This window comes from Oncorhynchus nerka, linkage group LG23 (genome assembly GCF_034236695.1).
Source record: "Oncorhynchus nerka isolate Pitt River linkage group LG23, Oner_Uvic_2.0, whole genome shotgun sequence".
Classification (NCBI taxonomy): Eukaryota; Metazoa; Chordata; class Actinopteri; order Salmoniformes; family Salmonidae; genus Oncorhynchus; species Oncorhynchus nerka.
The window spans coordinates 28,088,269-28,101,575 of NC_088418.1; the positions used below are offsets into that span (position 1 = coordinate 28,088,269).

At 42.8% G+C, this 13,307-nt stretch overlaps 1 protein-coding gene across 1 annotated transcript in view; it reads left to right on the forward strand.

Moving 5' to 3' along the window:
• kcnh4b (potassium voltage-gated channel, subfamily H (eag-related), member 4b) overlaps nt 1-13,307 on the forward strand; it is a 62,462-nt gene that overhangs the window by 32,592 nt on the left and 16,563 nt on the right. The window contains exons 5-11 of the mRNA XM_029629576.2: nt 3,893-4,136; nt 5,387-5,544; nt 7,409-7,616; nt 9,071-9,265; nt 9,461-9,660; nt 10,083-10,332; nt 10,998-11,212. Of these exons, the coding sequence (XP_029485436.2) occupies nt 3,893-4,136; nt 5,387-5,544; nt 7,409-7,616; nt 9,071-9,265; nt 9,461-9,660; nt 10,083-10,332; nt 10,998-11,212 (1,470 nt within the window). The remainder of the gene's footprint in view (nt 1-3,892; nt 4,137-5,386; nt 5,545-7,408; nt 7,617-9,070; nt 9,266-9,460; nt 9,661-10,082; nt 10,333-10,997; nt 11,213-13,307) is intronic.

Consider the following 13,307-nt stretch of genomic DNA (forward strand, 5'->3'; position numbering starts at 1 on the left):
GTTATTTTAATGGACAAAAAAAAAGTGCTTTTCTTTCAAAAACAAGGACATTTCTAAGTGACCCCAAACTTTTGAACGGTAGTGTATATCATTATCCCCCCCTTTCATTTCTTCCCTGTTAGTCGTGCTGTCGTGCTGTGAATAGCTCACTATTTGTAGCACCAGTCCAGGAAGGCAGGAACACCTGTGTGTGAGAGAAGAGAGAACAGGCTGTTGAAGGATTGACGCTGTAACTTCAGAGAAAGTGTGGGATAACTGCAAAGCATCTCAGTGCCCTAAAATACACCATGATTACCCCCAATTCCTATATCTAGGCTGTTTGTTCAGGGGATTCGTCTTTCTGTGGGTTTTAAGGAGGCAAGGAATCGATTGTGTCAAGGGTTGGCTAACCCTCCTCCTGGAGAGTTACTGGGTGTTCAGGGTTTTGTTCCAGAACTACTCTATAAAACACCTGATTCAGCTAAGTATTTCTCATTTCTGTCCTCTCGTTGCCTCTTCCACTCTCTTTTTCTATCTCCCTATGGGGTTGGGAGTGTGTAATTCTAGTCCCCCCTGGTTTATATAATCTACTGTAACCCAGTTTCCAATGAGTCCACCAGTCTTGACCTGCTTTTTATGTGAGCAGGTTGTTGTGGAGTGTTCAAGAGGGAGATGATGAAGCAACAATGTGGAGTTGGTCGTTGTACGTCCGTCTACTGTGGTAAAAATCTAACAGTAACCATGCTGTTATTTCAGCCATTTCAGCTGGTTGGACCTTTACTCTGTGCTGTATTCTGCTCGAGAGAAAGTCTGTCTTTCTGTGTTACAAACGAGATATAAACCCGGGTCGCTCACGAGAGAAACCAACGGGCTGACACTGATTTTGAAGTCACAGGCAGGGCTACCTCATCAAGAGACGATGGGAGACCATGATCTGTCTGTGTCATGGTTTGTTTTTCTCAGCTCAAAGCATGCTGGGGGATATACGCGTTTTAGGGTTGCCTGGGTAAAGCTTTTGATGAAGTACAAAGATCAGCTGTTGCTGCAGGGAGATTTAGCAACACTTTGGGCCCGCAGCGGGCTTTTTCGCCTCTCATCAACACTAGGACGTGCTCTGTTGGCTGTCGGAAGGATGGATTGACCCGACCCCGGTGATGTAATGTGAGCCAAATTAAAAAAGAAGTCCCAGCGTTCGCTGACGTCCCTGACTCATTCGCTAAAAAAAAACATTAAATCAGCTTGGCTTTTCCTTGGATTTGCCTCAGTGCCATTCAGCTTCTTAATTGAAGTGGGGGAAACATCCCAGCAGTCGAAACAAGTGGGAAATAACACATGGTCATTGTAACTGTAAAGTGTCCCTCTTTTCTTCTTCCCTTTATATTGCACATTTTCACAATCGAGAGGAGCCTGTCATTATGGGTCAAGAGGTGATGGTTTGGGGACAATTCCGACATTTACATCGCACGCACGCACCAGGGTTGGGGTCAATTCTGAATGGAGTTGCGATGTGCCCTTTCATTTCAATTGAATTCTTGAATTTGAATTGACTACACCTCACAGGAAACAGAATTTTAATTAAAGGTAGAACTTCTATTGAATGAAAATGAAATGAGTATTCAAATTCAAATGGCTATTATGTACTGTATGTAGACACATCCCTATACAAATGTAGATGTTGACCTGTATAACCATGTATATGTATAACATATGGTTGAAATATTACTTTTTTTTTTAACTCATTTGCCTAAAATTATAAATATTATTGTATAATTTTGTAGGTTGTCTATAATAATTCAAATTTCACTTACATATTAGAAAAAATAAATTTCCCAGAATGCATTAGATCAAATCAAAGACTCCAGAATGGAAGAGAACAATCTAACATCTCATCACACATTTTTTTTTGACAGCTGAGTTATAATCAAGTTCATATTTGAAATGGTATCTGTATATTTTTTTGAATTATGTGAGAGACGTTTTTTGTAAAATATATGTCAAAGGAATGACTTTATTTCACATCTGTTGAATTTCTTTGAATTGCTTTGAATGAAATTATATTCAAATTCTGCTTCCTCTGAGGTGTGTCCAATGCAAATTTAAATTCTTGGGTTGAATTGAATTTAAATGAAGAAATTCCTAATTGATCCCAATTTTGGCACACACACACGCACACGCACACGCACACACACACACACACACACACATACACACACACACGGTCTTGTATAACTAACCTTGTGGGGACACACAATTCAGTCCCATTCAAAATCCTATTTTACCTAACCCTAAAACTAACCTTAGCTCCTAACCCTAACCTAATTATAACCCTAACACTAGTTCTAAGCTTAACCCTAAACCCCCTAGAAATAGCATTTGACCGAAAATGTTTGTTTCGTTTACTATTCCCCACACACATACAAAATTAGGAATGTTATAATTACGCCACTCTCCTCCTCTCCCTCCTTTTTTGTGTGACCACAATTCCCTCGCTCCCCCAATTATTTCCCCACGTAAGGGCTATCCATCCCGAGGAGCCTCATTAAGAAGATTTACACTCGCCGCCTCCCGGACACATACCAGGGAAATTACATTTCATACTTAATTACCCAGGCTGACCCCCCCCCCCCCCCCCAAAAAAAAAAAATATACGCACATATTCCAGAAAGTAACAAATAAATGAAATTATACAAAATATCTGAACAAGCAATTAAGTCATTGAACACTGGTCACTATAATAATGTATACATACCGTTTTACCCACTTTATATGTATACACTGTTCTAGTCATGTTTCATCCTATATAACTACTGCTGTACACACATTTTCCATTTATATACTTACCATACTGTCTACACACATGCTATATATATAAATATTATACTGTATAAATTGAATATATAGTGTGTGTAGACAGTATGGACAGTATATAAATGGAAAAGGTGTGTACACACACTATATATATTTTATACTGTATATACTGAATACATTATTATAGCGACCAGTGTTCAATGACTTTATGTACATAGGGCAAGAGGTCTCTACGGTGCAGGGTATAGTAGGCCAGCTAGTGATGACGGTTTAACAGTCAGATGGCCTGGAGATAGAAGCATTTCTCGGTCCCAGCTTGGATGCACCTGTACTGTCTCCGCCTTCTAGATGATAGTGAGGTGAACAGGCTGTGGGTTGGGTGGTTGGAGTCCTTGATCCATTTAGCCTTTTCTGTTTCCCTTCACCCCTCTTTCATTTCTGTCCAAAGTAATAGCTTTACTTAATGTCTCCTCAACATTGTTATGGCTATAACGTCCAATAGTCAGATCTGCGCTGTCATTATGCCAACCCCGGATGGACACTCTGATTCGCTATGGTATTATAATATATCTCACCCATGATTAGCTTTCTCAATCAAAAATTCTAACGAGGGGGGAATGAATAAGTGCTATTTCAAATTTTTATGGCGAAGTTCAATCGAATCGGCACTTCTCTCATTTGTCTTTAATGAGACGAGATGAGGAAAGTTGAGAAATACACTTGGGCGAGAAATAGCTGATGACTTTTGGATGGGGGGATGTTGAAGGAAGAGTTGAAATCATGCATGTCATTCTGATGCTGTGTGGCGTAGTTGGTCGTTTCCCCTTCATCGTCGCCTCACTTCCTCCCTCACAGGAAGTCATCTTGATCGGAGGACTTCGTTTTTTGATAGGGCACTGATGGACAAATGTGATACTTTTTGCATTCATGATGCGTAGCAGAAACAATGAGAAACGGAGGAACTTGAGAAACTGGCCCAAGTGGGTGACTGTTTTGGTCAAGAACTTATTCAGCACCTCCCTTCACACACAATCCCATTCATCCTTTAATCATTCTACCAACACATCTCTCTCTCCCGCTCTCTCGCTCTCTCTCTCCCCCTCAGAACATGTTTGAGAAGCCCTCGTCCCTCCCGGAGTATAAGGTAGCGGCGGTGCAGAAGTCCCGCTTCATCCTGCTTCACTACAGCATATCCAAGGCATTATGGGACTGGATGATCCTCCTGGCCACCTTCTATGTGGCGGTCACCGTGCCCTACAACGTCTGCTTCACGCCTTACGACGAGCTGGACACGGCCGCCCGCGCCACCATCGTCAGCGACATCGCCGTGGAGATGCTCTTCATCCTGGGTGAGGAGATGGGCGGAGTAAGGGAATAGGAGGTAGGAGGTAGGTTGTACGATGTAGGAAGTAAGGAATATGAAATGGGACGTGCCATCGCTGTTAACGACATTGTTGAGGAAATGCTCTTCCATCCTGGGTGAGGGAGTAAGGAAGTAAGGGAGAAAAGGAAAGGAAAGGTATAGGAGATGGGAAGGTTGTAGGAGATAAGGAATAGGACGTTGGATGCTTCTCCATCAAAAACCACACTGTCATGGAGATGTTCTTATGAAATAAGGGGATAAGGTGAAAGGATAGGAGGAGATAGGAGGTAAGTTGTAGGAGATAAGGGATAGGAAATAGGAGCTGAAAGCAGCCACCTGCTCCACCAACATCAACGACATCACCATGGAGATACTCTATAGGCGGTAGGATATCTGGGATCTAGGGAATAGGAGGCAAGAGATTGGAAATAATCACGTCAGGATTTGGCTTAATTATGGTTTGCTGTTCTCTTAGTCTTAACTGTATTAACTGTTATGTCCAGTATATTCATCTGATCCAGTGTTTCTCCTGTAGTAGATACATTTCCAAGATAGATAGTATGTGTCCTGGTCAGACTAAGACCTTGGTTCAAATACATTCTTATTTAAGTATTTGTATTTTAAATACTTATTTTCTCTGTATTGAATTATTTTCAAATTATTTGGCTGGATTACTTCTATTTGAAGTTTTTTCAAGTATTTTCAAATGATTTCCTATAAATAATATTTGAAACTATTTTCAACAATTGTTTCCAAGTATATTTCAAATACCATAGGACCAAACAGACCTGGGTTCAAATGCATGGAATATTGAAATATGCATATTTGGAAATACCCTTGTCTCTGTATTTTAGTATTTTCAAATACATACCAATATTTTCCAAGTGTATTTCCAATATTCAACTATTTTTAAGAAAAATATCCAAATACTGACTTTGAAATGAATGTGAAATTAATTGAAATACTTGAGTAGTATTTGAACCCAGGTCGGATGCTTGTCCTGAAAAACTTGGGTGTGCAGTCTTTTGCTCCAGCCAGAAACGACAACACCTCTTGGTGAGATATACGTTGAATTAGGTGCTGTCGTGCAGGGCTGGAGCAAAAGCATGCACAGGGTTTTCCCCAAGGGTTGGGTGACCACTATGCTACCATGACTGAAACATTTCTGTGACCACTAAGCAAACATTTAGCTATCTTGGAACCTCATCACTTATTTCATACCCACTCCATTCACAGACATCATCCTGAACTTCCGAACATCCTTTGTGAGCACGTCGGGTCAGGTGGTGTACGAGGCACGCTCCATTTGCATCCACTACGCCACCACCTGGTTCTTTGTTGACCTGGTGGCTGCACTGCCCTTTGACCTGCTCTATGCCTTCAACATCACCGTGGTGGGTATATGAGGTCGTATATTCACGTACACTATACTGTACCTATACACATACAAATTCACTTCAAAGAATAAAAAAAATGGCCTGGATAAATTCTAATTAATTTGGTTGGAGGCAAGTGAATTTCAGCAAGTGTAATTTATAATACCTTTGGTAAGTTGGTGCCTACAGGGCAGTGGCGATTTTAGCATGTAAATCTTGGTGGGGTAAACTCCCCCCAATTTGTTTAGATGCATGCCAGCAAAGACACTACACAACACTAAACAATACATTAATTGCACTATTACTGCGACAAGTGGTGCCCACAAACCGTGCCCCCATACTGGCCTACATAAAGCGGTCTCAACAGTAGAGCGTTCTTTCCAGCACAATGGAGTGAATCCTTACCACTGCTACACCTGGCTATCAGCGGAGCCTTGTCTAGCAGCGAAACAGTTCATTCAGCCTCGTATACTGCCTTTTTCAAAAACATAGCTGATATGGCTTAAACAAATGTGGTTGCTACTGATAATTGAGATGTACAAACTATGGCATAAGGGAACGATGAGCAGAGAAGAGGCATTCCGTAATTTCGATGAAGACATTAACGAACGAGCGTGGAGTAAGACGGACGTAGTCAATATAACGGTGTTCAGCACTTTTTAAATGTACAGCAACAGAATGCAGAACATGGTCTGCTCTTACAGTATTTTCCCTGTACACTAAGTCAGAACCGTAGGATAAATAAAGGGGGCATATAAGCAGACAATGACAACATTAGATTATGAGATTTCTCATAAACAGGTTATAGGCTACATATGCAGCACCACCGAGTCAGAACAGTAACGTTAGGCGAAATTAAGAGGTGAAAATAGACCAAATCATTAGGGTGAGGCACATGGGCTACTATCATCTTACTACACAACATACACTTAGTATTACTTTCTTAGCTACAGTATACATATCTCCCTGGCATATTACATAATTTATGCAGCAGCATACAATACATTTTTGGATTCACCTTGTGATGTGCTCACTGAAGTTGGCGCAGCAGTCCTTTGTGGGCAATTTTTTAAATCAAACTTTGTCATCAAAGTCTGGCATTCTCTGGATTTATAGTGGGAACTCAGGAAAAAAAATACACAGCCACTCCATTGAATAGCAGGCTACTGGTTGCTTTGCAATGCTTGCAGTTAGCCACTGATTCCTTCCAAACGACTCATTGTTGAGTTTGCGATTTTCAACTTGTTGTGTAATCTTTATGTTCAATGGCCGATGAGCACCGATAGTATATACACAGCTATTCTGAGTGATCACCTTCAACCTATGGTGAATCATTTTCTACCCTAATGGGAGTGGTCTCCTCCAAGACGACAATGTCCCCATCCACAGGGCATGAGTGGTCACTCAATGGTTTGAGTGAAACCATATGCCATGGCCATCTCAGTCACCAGATATCAACCCAATTGAACACTTATGGGAGATTCTGGAGAGGCGTCTGAGGCGGCGTTTTCCATCAACAAAACACCAAATTATGGAATTTCCCATGGAAGAATGGTGTCGCATCCCTCAAATAGAGTTCCAGACACTTGTAGAAGCTATTCCAAGGCTCATTGGAGCTGTTCTGGCAGCTCGTTTTCATAGTTTCCACCTTTTGTTGTCATAAATGTTGCCTTAAATGTAAAAAAAATACATGTAATTCGGATTTCATTTCAATTATCTTCAACCTACTCCACACCAAGTGAATGTGGAAAACAATTATAATTAAAACAATTTAAATTACTTTTTAATTTCAATGATCTACACAACCTACTCCACTCTCTCAAAATTAATCTAAAAAAAAAAGAAGAAAAATCTGTTCTTATCTTTGTCCTCTTGGTCCCAGACCTCCCTGGTCCACCTGCTGAAGACGGTTCGTTTGCTGCGGCTGTTGAGGCTTCTCCAGAAGCTGGACCGTTACTCCCAGTACAGTGCCATGGTGCTCACCCTGCTCATGTCCATGTTCGCCCTGCTGGCCCACTGGATGGCCTGCATCTGGTACATCATCGGACGCAAGGAGATGGAGAACAACGACCCTGACACCTGGGACATAGGTGAGTCTGGCTGGCTGAGTGAGGAAGGTGAGGGCCAAGTGGGTGGGTGGGTGAGATGGGTGACACACAAATACCAGGGCCTGGGGTGTACAGACATATTCACTTGTGTGCATGCACGCAATGCGCACCCACACATTGATCATACCCATCGATAGATGCACCAAATTTAAGTCTCCAACCCCATATGTGTGTGTGTGCGTGTAGGCATGCGTAAGTGTGTGTCCACGTGTGTGAACAAGTGTGTGTCAAAGGAAAGCAATACTGGGCCTTATTTATCCCTGGAAGACACAACCTCATTCCACCAGCTCCCTTAAGTCCATGCCAGCTTCCTGACTCTTGGTGTGCCCTGGCAGGGGTGGCAACCAGCGAGTGCCTTGCCAACGCCCCCATCACTCTAAGTCTTTGATGACAGACCACCTGAACAGTGACATAGGCAGTGTACCGCAACAGAAGATTTTCACGCTTGCTCTGTAATACGATAAGAACAGCATTTATTTTACATTATTAGAGTAGAAGTGTCTCCTCTTGCTCATCCAGAACATCGCTCTTAAAGGCATGATCCATCCCCAAGAAATACAAATCATGAAACTCCTATCAATTTCTTGTAAACCTATGTTCAGTGGTTAAAATAGAAATGCTCCCCGTGATTTAACTTCTAAGTGGTCCGTATGTGAAATCCGGAACTTGTGTCGGAAAGGGTCATACTACATGGTTCTCGTCACTGGCGATAGGGGATAACACACTATCACATTACATAACGCTTTTATAACAATTACCTGCACTCCCGATCGCCAAATCAGCATACTATCAGCATATGGGCATACTTGTCTAGAACACATCCATCCGTTTATATCGTCATGACAAAGTAGATATTTCACTTAGATGTGCTCAATTTTTTTTAAATACCAAATTATTCAACTCAGTTTCTCCCTCAAGTACAATCTCACAATGTGCCCTGTGTCTTTGGGAAATGTGGGAAAGGGCCATTGTTGCATACTCTGCACTCGCTCTGACAAGTTGAACTCAGTGAGATATACTCTCAAATTGATAGTGCAGTTTGTTTAGGCAATTTTACAGCTCACTAGATACTCCACATGCTGATTTTAACTTTAGTATTATTGTGTGTAGCTAAGTTTGCTAGCTAACTAGCTAGCCAGCCAGCCAAGAGAGAGAGCATTGCATTGTGGGTTTTGTAGTTGACCTGAGCTGCAACAGATTTCCACAACAATTTGTTTTATTATGTCGACAAAATGAAATATTTGTTCACAAAAAATAACGTTTTCTTTCTCCCCAGCCCAGTTTTCTTCCAGCACAACTTGTCTGAATTCTCAATGTTGATTCATATATATATATATATTTTTTTAAACCCTAAGTTATACAAGTAAGCGTGGCTTGGAGTTATATGAATGCTGACCTTCAGACCTGGTCTCACCCCTACACCCCCTACCCTCCAGGTTGGCTCCATGAGCTGGGCAAGCGTTTGGAGACTCCATACGCCAACAGCACACTGGGCGGACCCTCAGTACGCAGCTCCTACATCGCTGCCCTCTACTTCACCCTCAGTAGCCTCACCAGCGTGGGCTTCGGCAATGTGTGTGCCAACACTGACGCTGAGAAGATCTTCTCTATCTGCACTATGCTCATAGGGGGTGAGTGTGGCACCCTGGTTTGGCGCTGCCACCCGGGCAAGCGGGCATGCCAGGTCCAGGCCCAAAGTTTGGATGCAGTTTGGCGTCTTTTCATTTGTAAGTCGCACTGTCGTTATGGGGATTTAAAATGTGTACCTTGTTCCTCTGCATCTCCTCTCCTTTCCTCTCCTCTTCTCTTCTGTTCTCTCCCCCCAGCCCTGATGCATGCGGTGGTATTTGGTAACGTGACGGCCATCATCCAGCGGATGTACTCGCGGCGCTCCCTCTACCACACGCGCATGAAGGACTTGAAGGACTTCATCAGGGTTCACCGTCTTCCCCAGCAGCTCAAACAGCGAATGCTGGAGTACTTCCAGACCACCTGGTCCGTTAACAATGGCATCGATGCCAACGAGGTAAGGTCATACGACCATAATGCAACCACAATACAACAACAGAATAATGCATAAAACACACTGATCCAGCTCAGATTTATGCTATCTTATTGCATTTTGTAATTATTATGGATCCCCATTAGCTCATGCCAAGGCAGCAGCTACATTTCCTGGTGTGCAGCAAAAATTAAGACAGTAATATACATTATAATATATATATTTTTTACATTAAAATACATTTTACAACTTTAAGTGTGTGCCCTCCAGCCACTACTCTATTACAACACACTATATGGTAGCCACATTGATAAGTTGTCATGGTCCTTTTTACATTGGTCAAGTGCTCTCTCTCTCTTTTTCTCTCTTTCCTGCTGGCTTTCCATCTCTCTCCCTCACCGCTCCCTCTCTCTATCTCTCTCTCTTCCTCTGTCTCTCTGTTCCAGCTCTTGCACGACTTCCCAGACGAGCTGCGGGCCGACATCGCCATGCACCTGAACAAGGACATCCTGCAGCTGCCCGTGTTCGAGGGGGCCAGCCGTGGCTGTCTGCGCTCGCTCTCCCTCCACATCAAGACCTCGTTCTGCGCCCCTGGCGAGTACTTGATCCGGCAGGGCGACGCGCTCCATGCTAACTACTTTGTCTGCTCGGGTTCCCTGGAGGTGCTCAAGGACAGCATGGTGCTGGCCATCCTAGGTTAGTATAGGGGTCAAAGGTCATTGTCATGTAGGTCATATGTGGGACCGAAGAGAGAGGGTGAAGTTCCCCTTAGGTACAGATCTAGGATCAGCTTCCCTTCCCCCAATTCAAACCTTAACCATTAGTGGGGAAAATGCTAAACTGACCAAAGATCAGTGTCTAGGGGCAACTTCACTCTACTCTGAAGAGAGACTAGTGGGGATGGAATATGATAAACATTTGATGGGCTTGATAGGACTTTCACCACCTTGCTTATACCAGAGTTCCCTTAACCTCTCCTCGAGTACCCAGATCCACTCAATTGATCTATTATTCATCAAGTCCTTTATTAGTTGAATAACGTGTGCTAGTACTGGATTTGTTCAAAAAAGTAGAACTGGCTGGAGGAACTAAAACTGGCTGGGGGTACTAGAACTGGCTGGGGGTACTAAAACTGTCTGGAGGAACTAGAACTGGCTGGGGGTACTAGAACTGTCTGGAGGAACTAGAACTGGCTGGGGGTACTAGAACTGGCTGGGGGTACTAGAACTGGCTGGGGGTACTAGAGGAGATTTCCACAAGTACCTATGGGGTAGAGGCTAGGGGGTTTCTGGACAGGGCCAATGATTGCTCAGTAGCACCAACACGTGCCGTACTGTATGTTGCTGACTGGTTGGTTACAGGGAAGGGGGATCTGATTGGCTCTGACCTGCCGGGGACGGATCACGTGATCAAGACTAATGCGGACGTGAAGGCGCTGACCTACTGCGACCTGCAGTACATCAGTGTGCGGGCTCTAAGGGAGGTGCTGGAGTTCTACCCGGAGTACGCCAGCCTGTTCACTGCAGATATCCTCCACAACCTCACATACAACCTGAGAGAAGGCAGCGAGGCAGAGGTGAGACACACACACCTCCACTGCAACCTCTACCAAAACTCTAAAAACATTTCAATGAAAGAAGTTGATGCTATACTCATTTAAAATCGCAAATATACAACATTTTTAGAGGTGAATAAAGCAAACCATTACATAGGCTGTTTTTACACTAAAATGCCTCATGTCATTGTCACTCTCCTTGACGTTCCTTCTGCACAATTGATCAATCCTCTCTTGACCAATCAAACTCGGTAACTTTATTGTCATGGCAATTCTATTTGTCAGTGCTACTGTTACGCATATCCTAGCCCCGCTCTACACATAACAGAGTGGGATAAACGTGTCCCTAGATGCTAATCTAACATCAGGTTTGTGGTTTTCGCCCCTAATGGATAAGGTTAGGGGTTGGGGAGAGAAGCTGATCCAAGATCTGTGCATAAGGGCATGTTCTACCCACAGCGGTCATTACCCCAGAACAAGTGACAGTTGCTTAATTCACAAAAAGCAACAACAACAAAAAATGTATTTAATGTGTGATTACTTTGGAAAGGCTGTAAACAGAGGAAAGTCTGGTGCTTTACTTGAAGGTGACCTACAAAAGGACTTCATAACACATTCATAACCCATACATGCCACCTTCATAAACTGTTCATAAGAATTTCAGAAATGCTTTATATTTTTAGTATGTCTTGCAGTTGTTAACAGAAGTATTTACTAAATGTGTCTGTACAACATAAATGCAGTAGGTTTGAGTTATGACTGCTGGCATCAGCTCACAGACTCCCCTCAACCTCTTCCAAACAATAGAAGGGAATGGAGTTTTGTAAATCCCTTGTGGTTTGACAACATGGCGAATCAAATGACAGACGTGAAGAAATAGCTACTAGCTAAGCTTTTATCAGTCAAAGGCGTGTAATTTTTTTACAAGGCCTTTGTATCGCCGCCTTGTCATCTTTTGGATTATTTGAGCGTTTTTTTTTTCTAGTCACGTTGCCAGCATTTCATCTCATTTCCTTTCATGTCTTCAGAAACGAGATTTGAGCGACGCTGATATTACATTTGTTCAAGCGTTCGGTTTGGATTCAAATGTATTCTTAATGTGTTTTTTTTTCGGGGGGGTGGGGGGCAATTTGAGCATGGCGCACAAGAAGAAATGAAATGAAGGCATTTGGTTGAAATGAAATGATATTTGTTTCCCATTCATTTGGCAGCCTTGCACTGTCTGTCTTCAAACTGTGCGTCGAATTGCGGGCCCGCAAAGTGGTTTGTAATCAGGTTTTGGGTCTGAGCAATGCTCTAGTTCCCTCTCACCATCTGTTCGAAGTGGGCTCTGGCACGAGGCCAGGGGTGCAGGCTTCAACCTCGCACAGGCGAAGGAGAACTCAGTGCTGAAAATCTGGATAACACTTTAACGAAGGGTATCATGCTTATTACAATGTCCTTTACAATGCCTTATAATAGTACTACACTGACCATAAGAGTCCATAATATACTCATAAGCAGTTATAAAAACTCTGTTATAGATAGTTAACTTCCACACTGGTAGCCAGGCCCTATCCACTGTCCACACACACAAACACTCACAGACAATAGCCCCTATCACTTGCTCATAGCACTTTTTTTGACATACGCACGGCATGCGCAGACACACACACACACACACATGCACACGCACACACAGCCTACAGAGAGTCACCACACTCTCTTTTGAGTTAAGAGATAACAATATTTGATTGAACTCTCTCTAAATCTATTTGCTATGTGGGCCACTGGCAGGACTTGAAATGCATAAGTTTACCCATTAATTGATAACAATTAATGTCAGTAATGACATTCCCATTAGCTTCAGGGAGGCTGTCTCCCTTTGGAAAACTTTTCCCCCAGTGTGAAAGATGAGCCCTTCTTTTTCCAGTAATAGCTCACCTATATTATATACATTGTTCAATATTGTTACCAAAGACTTGATGTTGTCACTGAAAAAAATCTAAGAAAGGAAGCCTGTTTATTGCATTTATTTTTATTGGCAGTAAGGGAGATACTTGTATTTTCTCTAAGGAGGCTTACTGTCACTATCTTGAGCTGCCTGTGCCGTGTGTTATGATCAAAGAGAAAGCAA